Source organism: Oncorhynchus tshawytscha, linkage group LG28 (genome assembly GCF_018296145.1).
Source record: "Oncorhynchus tshawytscha isolate Ot180627B linkage group LG28, Otsh_v2.0, whole genome shotgun sequence".
NCBI classification, from domain to species: domain Eukaryota; kingdom Metazoa; phylum Chordata; class Actinopteri; order Salmoniformes; family Salmonidae; genus Oncorhynchus; species Oncorhynchus tshawytscha.
The window spans coordinates 34480433-34500410 of NC_056456.1; the positions used below are offsets into that span (position 1 = coordinate 34480433).

The following is a 19978-nucleotide window of genomic DNA, read 5'->3' on the forward strand; positions in this document are numbered from 1 at the left end:
TGTACCAGGGAAGGCGAGTCACGAGGTCTGTAGTTTTGGCCATACATAACCAAACTATGTGTGACATTTTAAATGTTGTTGAAGAGTTTCTGGGAAGGAGTCTCGTTGTTTAAGCTGGTCATAACTACACTATGAAGCCGTCTTCAGCACTTCCAAGGAATCAAATCTAATTGTATTGGTCACATACACATATTTAGCAGATGTTATTGCAGGTGTAGCGAGAAGCTTGTGTTCCTAGCTTAAACAGTCCGGTAGTATCTAACAACAACACACACAAATCTAAAGTAAAAGTATATAAATATTAGGACTAGCAATGTTGGAGTGGCATTGACTAAAATACAGTAGAATAGAATAGAATAGAATCCCATATATATATATATATATGGGATGAGTAAAGCAGTATGTAAACATTATTAAAGTGACTGGTGTTCCATTATTAACGTGACCAGTGAGTCAATATCTATGTATATGGGGCAGCAACCTCTAAGGTGTAGGGTTGAGTAACCGGGTGGTAGCCGGCTAGTGATGGCTATTAACAGTCTGATGGCCTTGAGATAGAAGCATCTTGTCTAACCCCTATTTCCTGATTTGCCTACTTCCTGTCCCGTTTCACACTTTAGATTTATCAGATAGAGCCAAAATCCAAACTCTGTCAAACGTTTTTTTTTTTAAACACAAAAACTTAAAAAATCGAATCTACCGCAAAATGAAAGACTAATACCAGACATGGTTGTTTGTGAATCAAGTTTATGATTTTGACAGTTGGGCCACGGGGAGAAATAGCTTTCCGCTTTGATGTACTGTTATGATCTTGAAATTACTATTTTTGGGACGGTTTTCCAGACATCCGGATATTAAACCTAGTCTTAGACTAAAAAGCAGTTTCAATTCTCTAAGTTTAATATGTGTCTGTGTGTCACGGTCGTCGTAAGGAGGAGACCAAGGCGCAGCGTGGTATGCCTACATTCTCTTTTATTAGACGAATGAACACTGAACGAACAAACTAACAAAAACAACAAAACGAACCGTGAAGCTATATAAACAAGTGCTGACAGGCAACTACACATAGACAAGAACCCACAAATAACCTAGGGAAAATGGCTACCTCAATATGGTCCCCAATCAGAGACAATGATAAACAGCTGCCTCTGATTGGGAACCAATTCAGGCCACCATAGACATACAAATACCTAGACTTACAAAAACTAACATACCCACCCTCGTCACACCCTGACCTAAATAAAATAATAAAGAAACAAGGATAACAAATGTTAGGGCGTGACACTGTGAAACCGGCCCAATGTGTTTTAGTCCTTTCTGTCACGTTCTGACCTTTATTTCCTTTGTTTTGTCATTATTTAGTATGGTCAGGCGTGAGTTGGGGTGGGCAGTCTGTTTGTTTTTCTATGATTTGGGTATTTCTATGTTTCGGCCTAGTATGGTTCTCAATCAGAGGCCGGTGTCGTTAGTTGTCTCTGATTGAGAATCATACTTAGGTAGCCTGGGTTTCACTGTGTGTTTGTGGGTGATTGTCTATGTTAGTTGCTTGTGTCAGCACAGTCCTTATGATAGCTTCACGGTCTTTATTTGTTTATTGTTTTTGTATTCAGTGTTCAGTTCTTTCTTTAATTAAACATTCAACATGAACACAAACCACGCCGCATTTTGGTCCTCTGATCCTTCTCGCCTCTCCTCTTCAGATGAAGAGGAGGAAGATCATGACAATTTCTGCATCATAACAATTTGTTATTGCAGTGGCAAAAGCTTCCTAAATACTTCAACTTCAAAAATGTGTTTTTTGCTTGAGTGCTGGAAATGCTCAGTCCATTTAACATACAGCGAGAGGTTGTGTCACTGGCCTACACACACACACACCATCATGTCAAAGCGGAATTATGTTTTTAGAAATATTTACAAATGAATTAAAAATGTTAAGCTGAAATGTATTGAGTCAATAAGTATTCAACCCCTTTGTTATGGCAAGACTAAATAAGTTCAGGAGTAAAAATGTGCTTAACAAGTCACATAATAAGTTGCATGGACTCACTCTGTGTGATATAATAGTGTAACGTGATGTTTAATCACTACCTCATCTCTGTACCCCACGTAAACAATTATCTGTAAGGCCCCTTTTGTTTTTTACAGGGAAGACATATTGAAAGCTAGGTCTCTTTTAGAAATACACCCTACACACACAACATAAATATACACATTATACAAAAACACTAAATACAGTACCAGTCAAAAGTTTGGACACACCCACTCATTGCAGAGTTTTTCTTTATTTGTACTATGTTCTACATTGTAGCATAATAGTGAAGACATCAAAACTATGAAATAACACGTATGAGAAAATGCCAAGAGCGTGCAAAGCTGTCATTAAGGTAAAGGGTGGCTACTTTGAAGAATCTAAAATCTAAAATATATTTTTATTTGTTTAACACTTTTTTGGTTATCACATGATTCCATATGTGTTATTTCACAGATTGATGTCTTCACTATTATTTTACAATGTAGAAAATATACAAAAATAAAGAAAAACACTGGAATGAGTAGGTAACAATACAGGTGTTGTTCCTGACTCAGTTGCCGGAGAGGAAGGAAACCACTCAGGCATTTCACCATGAGGACAATGGTGACTTTAAAACAGTTAAAGTTTAATGGCTGTGATAGGAAAAAACTGAGGATGGATCAACAACATTGTAGTTATTCCGCAATACTAACCTAAATGACAGAGTGAAAAGAAGGAAGCCTGTACAGAATAAGAATATTCCAAAACATGTGTCCAGTTTGCAATATGGCACTAAAGTAAAACTGCAAAAAATGTGTGAGCTGAATACAAAGCTTAATGTTTTAGGTAATTCCAACACAACACATCCCTGAGTGCCCCTCAGTGCGGCTGCAAGTAGCCTAGTGGTTAGTGCATTGGGCCAGTAACCGAAAGGTTGCTGGGTTGAATCCCCGAGCCTACAAGGTAAAAAGCTGTCATTCTGCCCCTGAGAAAGGCAGTTAACCCACTGCCCCCGGGTGCTGAAGACAGCATGAGAAAGCATGAGCAAGCACACTCATGTTATGGGTATGCTTGTCTTTTGTTTTGGGGGGTAAAAATAAATGAAATAGAGCTAAGCACAGGCAAAATCCTAGAGAAAACCTGGTTAAGTCTGCTTTCTAACAGACACTGGGGGATGAATTCACCTTTCAGCAGGAAAATAACCTAAAACACAAGGCCAAATCTACACTGGAGTTGCTTACCAAGACAACATTGAATGTTCCTAAGTGGCCTAGTTACAGTTTTGACTTAAATCAGTTTAAAATGGCTGTCTAGCAAGGATCAACATACCTTTTTTAAGAGCTTGAATAATTTGAAAAAGAATAATAGGTGTTTAAAGCTTTTAGAGAGCATTTAGCATTCAGGTGTCTATACTTGTGTTTATATAAATTACATACTTATGTATTTCATTTCCATTTTTTTTCTCACTTTGTCATTAAGGGGTATTGTGTGTAGATGGGTGAGGAAAACAATCTACTTATTCTATTTTAAATTCAGGCTGTAACACAACAAAATGTGGAATAAGTCAAGGGGTATGTTTAGAACAATTATTGTGTGGATTTGGCAATATCTTCCCTCTCCCATGGCCCTCATGCCATTGGCTGAGAGACGTGATGTCACAGAGGGGTCTGCCCTATAAATCACTCTCTTCACACACAGCCAGCAGACCATGCTGAGAACCAGCTTCACTGCAGTGACAGAGCTATCATAGACTCCAAAGCTCTAGAATACTACAGACACTGTGAACAGCACAAAGGATCACGTCTCATCGTCTCTCACCATGTGCAGAGGACTGGAATCACTGCCTACCACATGTCTGGAGAGGTATGTCTTGCTTTAATAATCTGTACTTTTTTATCCCATCACATTATATGTTACTGGATTTACATTGATGGGAATTATTACACAGCTACTTCATGGGGAAATTGGGATGATCAGTTGTAAGTAAGGTGTGAATGATTGCATCAATCTAATGTACATGTTTTTCTCTTATTTTCTCAGGGCAAAGGAACTCAAAGCTCTCTTTGGAAGTTTTCTACAGAAGCCAGATCTGAGCATCATCGGTCACTCACACAAGACTGACAAACTAAGGTCAGATACTCTAAAAAAGAATGCTCTATGTCTAGACAGATTTTTTTTAAACATAATAAAAAAATGTTGCCTTGGAAATGAAGGAGACCATGCACAGCCAATGCTAAGTTATTTTGTAATGACCCGATGAACTAACCTGATGCTTTTTTTATCAACAGGTTAAATAAGAGTGAACCATTAAAATGGAAGGAGTCGTTTGAGAACCTGCTGTCCAACCAAAGTAAGTCTGACTCTTGCTATGAGTTATCCTACTTTAATTAGTCATACTACACAAACTTACAAGTACATATTGTACACATGTGTATTGCAAACGTGGATAGGAAAAGCCATGTAGCTGTTACTCCACATAGCCAGAATGCATTACACAAAACAGCAGTAGCAGGATTCACTCATAAGATATCCAAATATATTATTTTATATATAGACTATAGGAAAATCTGCTTGCTTCCACATCACAAATGGAGAAGGTTAAAAGTGAATTGCAGTTGTGACATGCTATGATAAATTCACAGATGCTAATGTGACAATTCTCACCTTCTCTTTTCCAGATGGACTGTGCTTGTTCCGTGCTTTCCTGGTGTCGGAGTTTAGCGAGGAGAACATAGCTTTCTACCTGGCCTGTGAAGACTATAGGATAACCAAGACCTCCTCAAAGCTATCAGCTACAGCTAAGAAGATCTATGAGGAGTATGTCTGCAGTGACGCACCAAGAGAGGTAACTATCAATATATATACACAATTAATCAATTATATCTACATACAGAGTATGTTTGTAGAGGAATCTGTAGATTGGATATACGCTACATAAACACATTCACACAAAATAATATACTCATTGTGCACAAACAATACCCAATAAGACATTGTTTCAAGTAAAACACATAGTAATCAAATTTCCCATCCTCTTCCCCCAGGTCAACCTCGACCATGAGACCAAAGCCATCACCAAGAAGAATCTGGACCACCCCAGCCAGTCCTGTTTCAGCCTGGCCCAGGAGAAGATCTACGCCCTGATGGAAAAAGACTGCTACCCTCGCTTCCTCAAATCCCCCACCTACCTGGAGATCAGTCGGCAGGTCAAATCCGGTTAAGACCATTTATGGCTTGTTAAGACTGGTTAAGGCTGGTTGAAGCTTGTTAAGACTGGTTAAGGCTGGTTGAGGCTTGTTAAGACTGGTTAGGGCTGGTTGAAGCTTGTTAAGACTGGTTAAGACCATTTATGGCTTGTTAAGACTGGTTAAGGCTGGTTGAAGCTTGTTAAGACTGGTTAAGGCTGGTTGTGGCTTGTTAAGACTGGTTAAGGCCAACCTTCAGGTGGTGAATGAGACACAAAGAAGTCCATGGGAGACATGCTGAAAAGGACACACTGGAAACCAGGTGGTCTCACTAGGGTCCTCCTCAGTGGAGGAAGGGTCCTGTGCTGCTGGGTCAAACGTATGGAGGGGGGGACTGAAGATGTATACTAGATTGAACTGGAAGTCAGTCGGAAGTTGACACTGGAAATCTTGTCTGTGGCCTAGGAAAGAAGGCCGCTCACTGTGAAGATTGGAGTATCGAAGTCTGTAAAAGAGGTCTGTGAAGATTGAGGTATCTAAGTCTGTAGGTCTGTGAATATTGAGGTATCTAAGTCTGTAAAAGAGGTCTGTGAAGATTGAGGTATCTAAGTCTGTAAAAGAGGTCTGTGAAGATTGAGGTATCTAAGTCTGTAAAAGATGTCTGTGAAGATTGAGGTATCTAAGTCTGTAAAAGAGGTCTGTGAAGATTGAGGTATCTAAGTCTGTAAAAGAGGTCTGTGAAGATTGAGGTATCTAAGTCTGTAAAAGGTGAACATGTGTCTTGAGGTCAAAGACACATGAAGAAGTTCCTGTTCATGGTGTTTGAGCAGAAAGAACAATGTGATGGAAAAGGACTGCTTTGCACAATCACTGAGAATGTGTTATAGTTTTGTATTGTCTGATGCCTGTCTATTTATTTGGGTATTTATTAGCAGTCATTTTGTTATAGAAATGTTATTGAAATGTTTGTACTGTAGAGTGCACTGGACAGCACTGTCCTGTACCGTTCCACAACATTTTTTATATTTATGTGTACATTTTTTATACCCAGAACTCCTTATGTGAGAGGAAATTATTTGAATAAAATCAGAACTATATAAAACATGATATGAAGTTTTACTCTATTCATTTTCATTACCAGCTCAAAAACAACAGCAATTATTCTGATCCAGCTTTAAAATATGTTCAACATTCAATAAGATGAAACATACAAAGATCTCCTTCAATTCTGTCTGTTCTCTAACCTACACGTACGTTGAAAGGGTAAGGCGACAGAGGATTAGAAAAGAAATTACTCTATGAAAAGATAATCACCACCCACTGCTACCGCCTAGGCACACACTGGTAGAATCAATGTTGTTTCAAAGTCATTTCAATGAAATTACGTTGAACCAATGTGGAATAGACGTTGAATTGACATCTGTGCCCACTGGGCACTGACCATGCACCATAGACTCCCATCTAATTGGGATGAACCCCTTGCCTCCGAGTCGCAGGGCTCTTGGGTATGTGGGGGGTAGACTGCAGGAACGTCTGGAATAGCCTCCCTGAGGTGTTTTCCCTGTATGCAGCTGCCGAGAGCGTGGGCTGGCCGTGGTCTCCATGGAGACTAGCGATCACCCATTGTACACCTCTTCAGGTTTGCTTACCTCAGCTCGCCCACGAGTGAACTGCTCAGAGCCATGGTGACTCACATCACATACCCTCCATCTCTTCCCACTCTTCTCCCTCCCTCTCTTCCCACAAAATGTATGAAAGCCAGATATATATACAATAAAAAAGGACTTGTACAAAAAAAAGCAGGCTCTATTGATATAATTAGTGTATGAAATGTCCTAAACAGTATTGAACTTGATGGTAAACATAGTCAACAGATACTATTCAGATGTTGCCAAAACAATGATTGGTAAATGTTGAATTAAAATGGAAATGACTAAAAGTAACTCCACTACATGTAACTGTTATTTTTTAACAATCTTAAGAACCGCAGTTTTATCAGACATTTTCTGTTTTGTCTTCTGTTGTGAGGGATCCGTCAAACACTTTCTAATCTGTTGTGACCAATCCTTGGTACGCCTACCCTACCTGGTGTTTAGGGAATAGACAGAGCAGGAAAGTAAAGAATATTTGGTCCAACCTATAGACATCAATCCTTGGTACTCCTACCCTACCTGGTGTTTAGGGAATAGACAGAGCAGTAAAGAATATTTGGTCCAACCTATAGACATCAATCCTTGGTACGCCTACCCTACCAGGTGTTTAGGGAATAGACAGAGCAATAAAGTAAAGAATATTTGGTCCAACCTATAGACATCACGTAACAGGACTAGATTGTAACTGTGGCAAGAGATATAAGATTTATATACAATATATATACAGTATATACTAGTGTTGTCACAATACGAGCATTTTGACTTCAATACCAATATCAGGTTTAGTATCACAATATCCGATACCATCACAATACTTGATAAAACACAATATTCGATACCATCACAATACTTGATAAAACACAATATTCGATACCATCACAATACTTGATACCAAAACGATACCAAAATAACACCAAAAAAAGTGAAAGAATGGCACTTGATCCAGACAATATCATTTAAAAATGTTGATTTTGAATGTATGCATTAATTAATCAATTTGACTTTGTTTTTCTAACTAATCTAACTACATAACAGTTCCAATCCAAGATTGCGTAGCAGTCAGAAGTATTTGTCCTTCGTCTTGTCGTGTCCCATGTATATATATTTTGATATATTTTTCTTCGCATATCTTTTCATATTTTTCTAAACCCTTACTTCAAAATACTCTCCTGCAACCCACCTCACCCAATCTGCTTTTTCTCTAACGTATTTTTCTTTGCCTCTTACTGGAATCTCTCCAACATAAACTAGCCAGCTAACGGTCATCAGCTAACGGTCATCAGCTAACCTTTAGCTCGGAAAGCTCTCACCAGCTTGTACAACGTGATTCAACCAGATCATACCGGACCTATTTTTTCTCTCTCCATATCCCCGGATTCCTATCGCAAGCTCTGAACCTTCTCACCTTCCGACCTTCGCAGCTAACGTCCCCTGAATGCTAGCTGTCTAGAGCACAACGGACTGTTGGCTTACGAAGCCCATCGAATACATTCCGAAGCCACTATCTAGCAGTCAGCTATTTTAAGCACATTGGACTGCTGACTTAAGAGGCCCTTTGGACATATTTCTTCAGCCACTATACATATTTTGCTAATTGGCCTGGTTTACCACACAGAGCCCTGCTGATCCGTCCGCTGATATAACTGCACGAGGGGGGCACAACAGACTTCCCTCCGTCACGTCATCCCTCTAAGGCCTTTCTGTTAGCCTGCTATCCGCGTGCCGCTAGCTGCCTGAAGCCACGCACTGGACTTGTATGATCACCCGGCTACGCATGCCTTTCCCTAACGTCACCATGCCGTGTCACCATGCCGTGTTGCTGTTCTGGTTTGTAACTATTGTTTTATTTCACTGTATAGCACTGCTCAACACGCCTCGGCTAACAATTTAGTTCCACCCCCCACACACGCAGTGACATCACCTGGTTTAAATGCTATTTCTAGAGATGATATCTCTTTCATTATCACTAAATGCACAGGTTTACCCCCGCTGTATTCACATCCTACTAAACCTTTGTCTGTGCATTATGCCTTGAATATATTCTACCGTGCCCAGAAATCTGCTCCTTTTACTCTCTGTTCAGAACATACTAGATGTCCAGTTCTGTTACTCTTTAGCCGTACCCTTATCCTACTCCTCCTCTGTTCCTGATGTAGAGGTTAATCCAGGCCCTGCAGTGTCTACCTCCACTCCCATCCCCCAGGCTCTCTCATTTGTTGACTTCTGCAACCATAAAAGCCTTGGTTTCATGCATGTTAACATTAGAAGCCTCCTCCCTAAATTTGTTCTATTCACTGCTCTAGCACAATCCACCAATCCGGATGTCCTAGCCGTGTCTGAATCCTGGCTTAGGAAGACCACCAAAAACCTTGAAATTTCCATTCCTAACTATAACATTTTCCAACGAGATAGAACTGCCAAAGGGGTGTCTGGCTAGACTGTAAACTCTCCTTCCAGACTTACATTAAGCATTTCCAATCAAAAATTAAATCTAGAATCGGCTCCCTATTTCGCAACAAAGCTTCCTTCACTCATGCTGCCAAACATACCCTCGTAAAACTGACCATCCTACCGATCCTTGACTTCGGCGATGTCATCTATAAAATAGCCTCCAACACTCTACTCAGCAAACTGGATGTAGTCTATCACAGTGCCATCCGTTTTGTCACCAAAGCCCCATATACTACCCACCACTGCGACCTGTACGCTCTCGTTGGTTGGCCCTCGCTTCATACTCGTCGCCAAACCCACTGTCTACAGGTTATCTACAAGTCTCTGCTAGGTAAAGCCCCACCTTATCTCAGCTCACTGGTCACCATAGCAGTACCCACTCGTAGCATGCGCACCAGCATGTATATCTCACTGGTCACCCACAAAGCCAATTCCTCCTTCGGTCGCCTTTCCTTCCAGTTCTCTGCTGCCACTGACTGGAACGAACTGCAAAAATCACTGAAGCTGGAGATTCCCATCTCCCTCACTAGCTTTAAGAACCAGCTGTCAGAGCAGCTCACAGATCACTGCACCTGTACATAGCCCATTTGTAAATAGCCCATCCAACTACCTCATCCCAATACTGTATTTATTTATTTAGCTCCTTTTGCACCCCAGTATCTCTATTTGCGCATTCATCCTCTGCACACCTTCCATTCCAGTGTTTAATTGCCATATTGTAATTACTTCGCCACCATGGCCTATTTATTGCCTTAACTCCCTTATTTGACCTTATTTGCACTCACTGTATATATACTTTTTTTCCTACTGTATTATTGACTGTATGTTTTGTTCATTCCATGTGTAACTCTGTGTTGTTGTATGTGTCGAACTGCTATGCTTTATCTTGGCCAGGTCGCAGTTGCAAATGAGAACTTGTTCTCAGCTAGCTTACCTGGTTAAATAAAGGTTAAATTAAATTAAATTTAAAAAATAACAGCATCATTTTAATCACAGTGCTTAATTTGAGCCGGATCCTGGGCACCTCTCCTATTTGGCCGGATCAGATACCTCTCCTGGCATGAAAAATAACTATCACGTTTTGCAATGTAACATTTTCTATAAAACGGATCAAAGTTCATTCGAGTTGCCTCTTAGTTAATTACCCTGCCACTACAAAAAAAGTAATGTGAAAAAGTAGATTTTCAGCCCGGGCCAAATATTCTAAACGTTTATGGGTTACGCAACATTGTAATTTAGGTTTGAGACGAACGCGTTGCGGTGGCTGTGTGAGAAGCGCGCCGTTATGTCTCACATAGCTTTCTAAGATCTCTCTCTACTCGGATAGACATTAACCTGCAACTCTCATCTCTCCAGTGTTGCACTTCATCATTTATTTCCTTCATAGCCACGCGAAGGGTTCTGAACGAACTGCAGCACCCCTGATACATTGAAATACATTTGCCAAAGTTATACCGTTACTGCTGTCTGTTTCAGAAAGAAATGACATCATTCAGAGTAGTGTACTACACTGAGAGAAGGCTTGTAGTTTAGCGACAAGAGGATCAACAGCTGTGGATTGCAGCCCAATAACAAGGAATAGTCTACAGTCGGGAACGCGCGGCTAATCTGTCAGTGAATAAACAGCACGCAGACAAAACAGGCATTTCGCAATATTTCAAATCCAATCGAGGGAAAACACAGGTTGGAAAGCGAATGGCTCCTGCTGAAAAGAGAAGACTCTGTGTTGTAGGCTACCAAAATATTTGATCAACTTCCAAATATTGTTTTACAAAAGAGAGAGAGAGAGGCCTTTGGCACGAGCACATAGGTCATCACCAGTGAGTGATCTGTGCATCATTGGGTGAGTCAGTGAAACTGGAAAGCATTTTTAGGACTATCATTTCCTCCTCATATTGTAAGAATGCAATATGTCTTCACACGACTAGGCCTGGGCTATTGGTTTTTTAAACGTTTTTATTGATCGCAGATTCAAAGTGTCAAAGTAGCCTGCCATTTCAATAATTTGTGTGGTATTAAAAAAGATTCAGCCTAAAACTCCAGTCATGTAAAATGACGTAGAATAGCATGAAATGTGTTTATAAAAGGACAACATTTTCCCGGACCCTAGGTTACTTAAAATGTTCCCCATGTGTGCAACTTCTATAACTGCCTCTACTCTACTGCTCTGTGCCTCTACTCTACTGCTCTGTGCCTCTACTCTACTGCTCTGTACCTCTACTCTACTGCTCTGTGCTTCTACTCTACTGCTCTGTGCCTCTACTCTACTGCTCTGTACCTCTACTCTACTGCTCTGTGCCTCTACTCTACTGCTCTGTGCCTCTACTCTACTGCTCTGTACCTCTACTCTGTGCCACTACTCTACTGCTCTGTACCTCTACTCTACTGCTCTGTACCTCTACTCTACTGCTCTGTGCCTCTACTCTACTGCTCTGTACCTCTACTCTGTGCCACTACTCTACTGCTCTGTACCTCTACTCTACTGCTCTGTACCTCTACTCTACTGCTCTGTGCTTCTACTCTACTGCTCTGTGCCTCTACTCTACTGCTCTGTACCTCTACTCTACTGCTCTGTGCCTCTACTCTACTGCTCTGTGCCTCTACTCTACTGCTCTGTACCTCTACTCTGTGCCTCTACTCTACTGCTCTGTACCTCTACTCTACTGCTCTGTGCCTCTACTCTACTGCTCTGTGCCTCTACTCTACTGCTCTGTACCTCTACTCTACTGCTCTGTGCTTCTACTCTACTGCTCTGTGCCTCTACTCTACTGCTCTGTGCCTCTACTCTACTGCTCTGTGCCTCTACTCTACTGCTCTGTACCTCTACTCTACTGCTCTGTGCTTCTACTCTACTGCTCTGTGCCTCTACTCTACTGCTCTGTACCTCTACTCTACTGCTCTGTGCCTCTACTCTACTGCTCTGTACCTCTACTCTACTGCTCTGTACCTCTACTCTGTGCCACTACGCAAATGTGATGATATGCTTTAGTATACACGTTTTTTATGCGTTCCACTACCTCAGAACTCACCAGGTCATCCCACTCTCGCGCTCACGTTTTGTTCCGGCTCCTCCCAATTTACACATTAAGCACTCGGTAATCCTTCATTTTAATGGTAAGTCTCTATTTATAAACTGGGTAAATCAAGATGTAGCCGAGACCCATTCACAATACAGGTGAATGCATATTCAATAGGAGTGTGTGCATACATTGAGTTATTGAGATTGTTTTGGCTGATTTCACGGGGCTACAGATGAAAAACAATCTGTTATCCTTCCATTTGGGACTTATTTTATTTGACTGATTAACATTTGCAAAGAAGCAATCTCTTATTTATTTTTTAAAGTGTGCGCTGACTCTTTAACACCCATGATGTCATTCACACACAGTCTGTTCGAGACCCGAGCAAAGATGATCTCTTGACTGGGGTGACGTGAGTCGGGGGGGACGAAGTGAATGAATAACGTTTTTCGCGACGATCAGCAATATTTTTTTGCATTACTGTTTGCATCATTACAAATAAGCTACTGGGGTAGTGAATTGATGGTGGCTTCCGCTGTAAACTAGCAAGGAAATTAGCCTACAAGCTGGAAGCTACCAGTGTCTTCTTGCATTTTAGGCTAGTGTTATAGCCTGTCCTGGACTTTGTTTTGGGAACACTAATTAGCAGATGCAACATTTCTACAGCCGTGTTACATTATTCAAGTGTGTTAACTTCTGTGCAGCCCAGACTCCCAGGTAGTTTGCTGGTTCCTCATGGCAGGCTTGAGCTAGCAATGAGGAAGTGGAGCAGACAGGCGTGGAGCAGACAGGCATGGAGCAGACAGGCGTGAAGCAGACAGGCATGGTGCAGACAGGCATGGTGCACTCGCGCTATCGGTACATCCGCTGCACTGATAGACAGACTTGATCCTCTGAATTAGTGGACAACGTGAGACACACACATTCTAGTGCAGAACCCCTTTTCTTGTTCTAGTATCGAAAAAGGTACTGAGTGTCGGGTGTAACGTGCAACACTAGTATGTTTACAGTTTATGGTATTCCAATGAAAAATGATTGATTGATTAAATGGTTCCTCTCACTTGCTTTTACAGGGAAAACCCATATTTAGCTAGTATGAGGGTCAAACAGTATGTTTAGTGTTCATCTTGGTTGACTGATTACAGCTACTGTGTCTTGGCCTTGACATTCTAAAAACCTCACCTCAGCTGGATCTATCATTGATGTGTTTAACTGAGCAAGTTGAAGAGACTCAACTGCTGGGTGCCACCCTAGATAGAAAGCTATCATGGTCAAAACATATAAGCTCTATGGTTACTAAACTGGGAAAAGATCTGTCCGTGAGAAGGCGTTGTTTTGCTTTCTTGATATCCCAGTCAACCATACAGGTCCTACAGGCCCTAGTTTTGTCCACCTGGACTACTGTCCAGTTGTGTGATCAGGTGTGGCAAAGAAGGACATAGACAAGTTGCAGTTGGTCCAAAACAGAGCAGCACGTTTTGCACTTAAATGTACACAGAGGGCAAATGTCAGTAACATGCATGTCAATCTCTCCTGGCTCAAAGTGGGAGGGGAGATTGATTGCGTCACTATAGGTCCTTGTGTGAGATGTTGATGTGTTAAAGATAACGTCTGTTCAAGCAGTTCAGACAGTCACAGTCCCCAGGTCCACAACAGAGGCTGGGAAACTCACAGCATTAAATGGAACCATGACTAAATGGAACTCTTTGCCACCCCTGGTAAATCAAGACAGCAATAAAACCACATACAAGAGCACCTTATGGCACGACCGGGACTGTGAAGAGACGGACAGTTTCATGTATTTTATGTTTGGTATTGTATTATGTAGGGCTGAGCAGTATACCTGTATTTTACAATATACCGGTATTGATGCACGGACTGGTTTGAGTTTTTCCATAACGGTGTTTGAATGTTTGGTTTGTTGAATGTGATACATTGTGTGCAACATCCATTTTTATAGTTTACTTTGCTACTTGAGTCATCTCTTTCCGCTCTCTCTATCTCTGTCTCCATGCGACTTTCTACACAAATCTTGCACCGCCCGCTGTTACTCAAGGAGTGCATTTGTTGTTCCTCGACCCCGAGACTCTTGCGTTCATTCTGCATGGTCTGAGCAGTTAACCGATCGCTGCAGCTGTACATAGTCTATCAGTAAATAGCCCACCCATTTTTACCTACCTCATCCCCATACTGTTTTTATTTATTTACTTTTCTGGTCTTTTGCACACCAATATCTCTACCTGTACATGACCATCTGATCATTTATCACTCCAGTGTTATTAATCTGCAAAATTGTAATTATTCGCCTACCTCCTCATGCCTTTTGCACACAATGTATATAGACTCCCCTTTTTTTTCTACTGTGTTATTGACTTGTTAATTGTTTACTCCATGTGTAACTCTGTGTTGTCTGTTCACACTGCTATGCTTTATCTTGGCCAGGTCGCAGTTGCAAATGAGAACTTGTTCTCAACTAGCCTACCTGGTTAAATAAAGGTGAAATAAAAAATAAAAAAAATGGTCATGCAGCACATGCAACACAGTTGATGACAACGATGCGGTTTTCACTTTGCTTGTTAATATAGATCCACTAGCGTTCTATAATTGCACTATTAGTAGTTTGTTTCTTACATCTGCAAACAGCTAGATTGTCTTTGCTTAGCAAGTTGGGCCTAAATCGTGTTACCGCTAATGCTAATTGCTAGTTAGTTTGCTCTGTAACTGAGTCAGAGCAAACGTAATTAGCTTATACAGCCGGATAATACCAGTGATGGTGTAGACCTAAATCAGCATGTTGTTTGTGCAACAGTATCTTCTAAATCAAAGAGGCATACACAACGCATGAATATTTTATCTACATGATGTAGCTAAAACATTGAATGTACGCAAAGATTATAGGGTTCCCTAGGAAACACTGATCAACACTGGTTCCTACCCTGTCAGAGTAACTCCTCCCTGGCATTTTCATTCGTTGTCACGTCAAACAACACTGAATTCAAATGGTCCACTATTATATTCCAACTATAGAATTAGAATAGTCATTCTATTTCCAAGATTCGGACAGTTCACCCACGTGTTTTGCTCAAAATTGCAAGTCAAATCACAATTGCAACATTTAGTTAAAAATCAGGCCTAGATTGTTTGCCTATATGGTGCAGCCATGGAAGTGTGGAAATGATCTCAAACAAGTGCAGGAAATGCAGAAATTGGAGGGTTGCCCTATTGAAATCACTTAGAATGTATGTGTTGCCACCATAGGGTCACGCACTACTCCTAAAGCACATGTAGCACTTTTATTATTAAAAAACATTCAATACTGTCATACCATCCAATTTGTTTTAAATACCGTGATATGACATTTTGCCATATCGATCAGCCCTAGTATTATGTATGGGATACATGGTTAGGATACAACTTTAATATGTGGTTGTCTAGCATGGCTATCTCCAGATGAATGCTCTTGTGTGGGTTGCTCTGGATGGGAGCGCTTGCTGAGTGGCTAAATTGTAATGTCCATTTATTTTGATGTATTTTATTTATGTTGTTTCATGTTTGGACACCAGGAAGAGTTGCCGCTGCCCGGCAGCAGCTAATTGGGGATCCCAATAAATACAAAAAAATCCCCTACTAGAAAGTTCCCCCAATGTATTTCCACGAAGATCCACCTAGACTCAGGCCCATTCTAATGACCTTCAACCCATTCAGCAGATAATCTAAACCACATGTCTAACCTAATTGTCCTTAGTCAGACACAGACCAGAAGGAAATAGCCGTGACTCACTTGTGGGTCTCAGACCACCACTTATCAAACACTGCCCTTAGTTTCCCTCTTATTGTGACCAAGAGGATTTATCACTCACTACGCCATCCCCAAGGGAATATTAACTGATTTCAGCTACTGGAAGAACCTCCCTCTTACAGTGTTAAACTCATTACCACTACTCTGGAGGGACGGCAGCTATGTCTTTCCAGGGTAACAGTAATACAGTAATAATAGTCATTCCTTTGAGTAGCCTACTCTAACTCTCTGCCTCATTGTGGTGAGATGGATGGAAAGAAAATGCACTTTTCAATACTAGTTTACTGCAACTACGCAAACCGTTTATGCTCCGTTTCTAAATATGTGACTAATCACATTTTTCATCCCACATTTTATTCTGGGATTGGTTTTCCACATTAGCACCATTCTCAGCACTAAGATGTGAATAGCCTCATTATGTGAAGGATTCATGGTCGAATTTGGAATTGTTTACTAAACCGTTTCTTGGAGCTTCATAGGTAGGACCAGGAGTGATTCCCTGACCACGTGACCTGACCAAGTAAAACTCTGGGCCCATGTTGGAGGTTTATAGAGAGTCCTCGGGCTACGGGGATAGGAGTTTTTCCTGGTCAAGAAAACACGAGTTCACTGTACAGAATCTTATAGATCTGATTCCCTGATAAACATTACTTAGCATAAAAATTGACCATCTCCATTCTCTCACATTCTTCTTATCATGTTTTCTTGACCTTTATACTAAAGTGTTACCGCATTGTGGACTTTGAGGAGTTGCCAGTAAGTCTGGCGTCGTGGGAGAAAACATCCGTTTGGGGACCTGTTTGAAATAAATAAACCACAGAGAGATCAGCTGCCAAGACTGTGATTTCTGAGATTTCAAAATAAAGGCTTACTCGTGAAAAACATCCAATGTTAGACCAATTCACTGAGACACAGCGGACCAATTGGATTGGATTTGATTTGGATTTATTTGAAGAAAAAAAAACAAATCTGTGTTGGAACATTGACTTAGATTTTATTTGATGAAATGGTTTCAAATCCACACACAGACAGACAGACAGATCCTTAAACATCCTGTGTTATGTGCGTATTCTTTTACCAAGTACAGATGGAATGTCTACCAATGGCATGCCCATCTTTTTGTGAGAAATTACACTGGTCACTTGTAACATTTATAAAGTGTATATAGATAGCGATCACTTGAGATTAGGGACTTCAATTAAATACTTTTCCTAATGATTAGTAAATGGTTTATAAATGTGGGAGTAATGATTAGTAAATGGTTTATAAATGTGGGAGTAATGATTAGTAAATGGTTTATAAATGTGGGGGTAATGATTAGTAAATGGTTTATAAATGTGGGAGTAATGATTAGTAGATGGTTTATAAATGTGGGAGTAATGATTAGTAGATGGTTTATAAATGTGGGAGTAATGATTAGTAAATGGTTTATAAATGTGGGAGTAATGATTAGTAGATGGTTTATAAATGTGGGAGTAATGATTAGTAAATGGTTTATAAATGTGGGAGTAATGATTAGTACATGGTTTATAAATGTGGGAGTAATGATTAGTAAATGGTTTATAAATGTGGGAGTAATGATTAGTAAGTGGTTTATAAATGTGGAAGTAATGATTAGTAAATGGTTTATAAATGTGGGAGTAATGATTAGTAAATGGTTTATAAATGTGGGAGTAATGATTAGTAAATGGTTTATAAATGTGGGAGTAATGATTAATAAATGGTTTATAAATGTGGGAGTAATGATTAGTAAATGGTTTATAAATGTGGGAGTAATGATTAGTAAATGGTTTATAAATGTGGGAGTAATGATTAGTAAATGGTTTATAAATGTGGAAGTAATGATTAGTAAATGGTTTATAAATGTGGGAGTAATGATTAGTAAATGGTTTATAAATGTGGGAGTAATGATTAGTAAATGGTTTATAAATGTGGGAGTAATGATTAGTAAATGGTTTATAAATGTGGGAGTAATGATTAGTAAATGGTTTATAAATGTGGGAGTAATGATTAATAAATGGTGAACACACAATCTATAAAAGCCTTATAAAGGTTTTATAACGGTCCTTTATACTAAAGTGTTACCGCATTGTGGACTTTGAGGAGTTGCCAGTAAATCTGAAGCAGGTACATGGAACAAAAGAGTAACAAGCCCATTACAGTAAGGGCTTTGATCGGTACAAATCAGACACACTGGACATGTTTAAGACATAGCTGGCTTACAAGTGGTGCTTCATGATTTCACCCTTCCCTTTCAGAAAAAAAAGGATGTATTTGATGTGGGAAGAGCTGTTCAAAACACAGACCCATCATGGTAACCAGGTTGCTAGGGGAACCAAGCCGATTGTAAGAAAAGTCTGTATTTTGCTATAAACAATCCCTATCAAAAGGGATAATCAATGTTTAATGTTTGCCTCATTACTGAATATGTAGCGCTGGTTGCCTCTGCCCTGGCGTCTGATTGTAATTATGTTTCACATTACTCACAGTATGACATTTACATTTGGAGGGTGATTGCTCCCCCCTTAAATGGACTTCCTGGTTCCTGGAATGATCATAGGTTCCAGAAGGTAGTCAGGTCCTGGTAATGTGTTGGAATATCCTTGAAATACTTGTACAAAATAATACTCATAATATACTTAAAATAATCATATAAGAGGTCATTTACTCAAATTGTTAAATTACAGCCCCAGAGGTTTGCAACGAGTTCTTATCACATTATAAATGTGTATTCAAACTCTAGAAATAGTATATTTGTCATTGAGTGTTCATGGATTAATTTATGGATGACATTTATGCACACTCGCAGGACTCTACACACTCACACACACTGTCACTCCAACACACACACACACACATGTATACTTACTCTACACACCCACATACAATCATCATATACGCTGCTGCTACTCTGTTTATCATTATATCCTGATGCCTAGTCACCTTACCCCTATACATATCTACCTCATTGTACATATGGAATTGGAACTAACTCTGTATATAACTTCTTACTTTCTTGTGTTCTTTTATTTCCTATTCTTATTTTTGTTGTACCTTGTTTTTAGTGCTACATTGATATTGATTGCTGCATTGTTGGGGTTAGAGCTTGCAATAAAGGCATTTCACTGTTCTTTCACTGTGCTCACGTGACATTAAGGGTTGGCTGTAGCAATGAAGGAAGGGTTCCTTTAGCATTGAGGGAAGGGTTGGCTGTAGCATTGAGGGAAGGGTTGGCTGTAGCATTGAGGGAAGGGTTGGCTGTAGCATTGAGGGAAGGGTTGGCTGTAGCAGTGAGGGAAGGAAGGGCTGGCTGTAGCAGTGAGGGAAGAGTTGGCTGTAGCATTGAGGGAAGGGTTGGCTGTATCAGTGAGGGAAGGGTTGGCTGTAGCAGTGAGGGAAGGGTTGGCTGTATCAGTGAGGGAAGGGTTGGCTGTAGCAGTGAGGGAAGGGTTGGCTGTAGCATTGATGGAAGGGTTGGCTGTAGCATTGATGGAAGGGTTAAATTCAGTTAAAATATATCAGGCAGTTTTTGGTTTTATGATAAGGGTGGACATGAAAATGAAATATCTTTGTGAACATGTCATAGTTAACGTGTTTTAATATAACGTACAACACTAAATCAGAGCAAGTTATGTTTTTAAAGGATTTTGTGACATATTGCGTGGCCAGATCCCAGAGGGTGAATGACCCCCTACATGGGTTAATGTCCTTTGGGATATAACTAATGTGATGTCAACATGAGCCACACAGATGTCTCTTCTCTCTAACTCTGTGAACCTTCAGATGGACTTCCAACACACTGTGTGATTGGCTGGCCCGTCTCCTCTTCTTTAGGCCCTTGGCCAATAAGCTGTCTCTAT

General features: G+C 40.3%; 1 protein-coding gene across 1 annotated transcript; it reads left to right on the forward strand.

Annotated features, from left to right (window-relative positions):
- The first annotated feature begins 3728 nt into the window (after positions 1-3728).
- LOC112227173 (regulator of G-protein signaling 5-like) lies at positions 3729-6303 on the forward strand. Its single transcript, XM_024392044.1, has 5 exons — positions 3729-3874; positions 4052-4141; positions 4300-4361; positions 4690-4856; positions 5056-6303. The coding sequence occupies exons 1-5, from the start codon at positions 3831-3833 to the stop codon at positions 5230-5232; spliced, it is 540 nt and encodes a 179-aa protein (XP_024247812.1). The 5' UTR covers positions 3729-3830; the 3' UTR covers positions 5233-6303.
- The last annotated feature ends 13675 nt before the right edge of the window (positions 6304-19978 follow it).

Coding starts and splice junctions, on each gene's coding strand:
- LOC112227173 (XM_024392044.1), top strand. CDS start 3,831: ATGTGCAGAGGACTGGAATCACTGCCTACCACATGTCTGGAGAG. Junction 3,875..4,051: donor CCTACCACATGTCTGGAGAG/GTATGTCTTGCT, acceptor TTATTTTCTCAG/GGCAAAGGAACTCAAAGCTC. Junction 4,857..5,055: donor GCAGTGACGCACCAAGAGAG/GTAACTATCAAT, acceptor CTCTTCCCCCAG/GTCAACCTCGACCATGAGAC.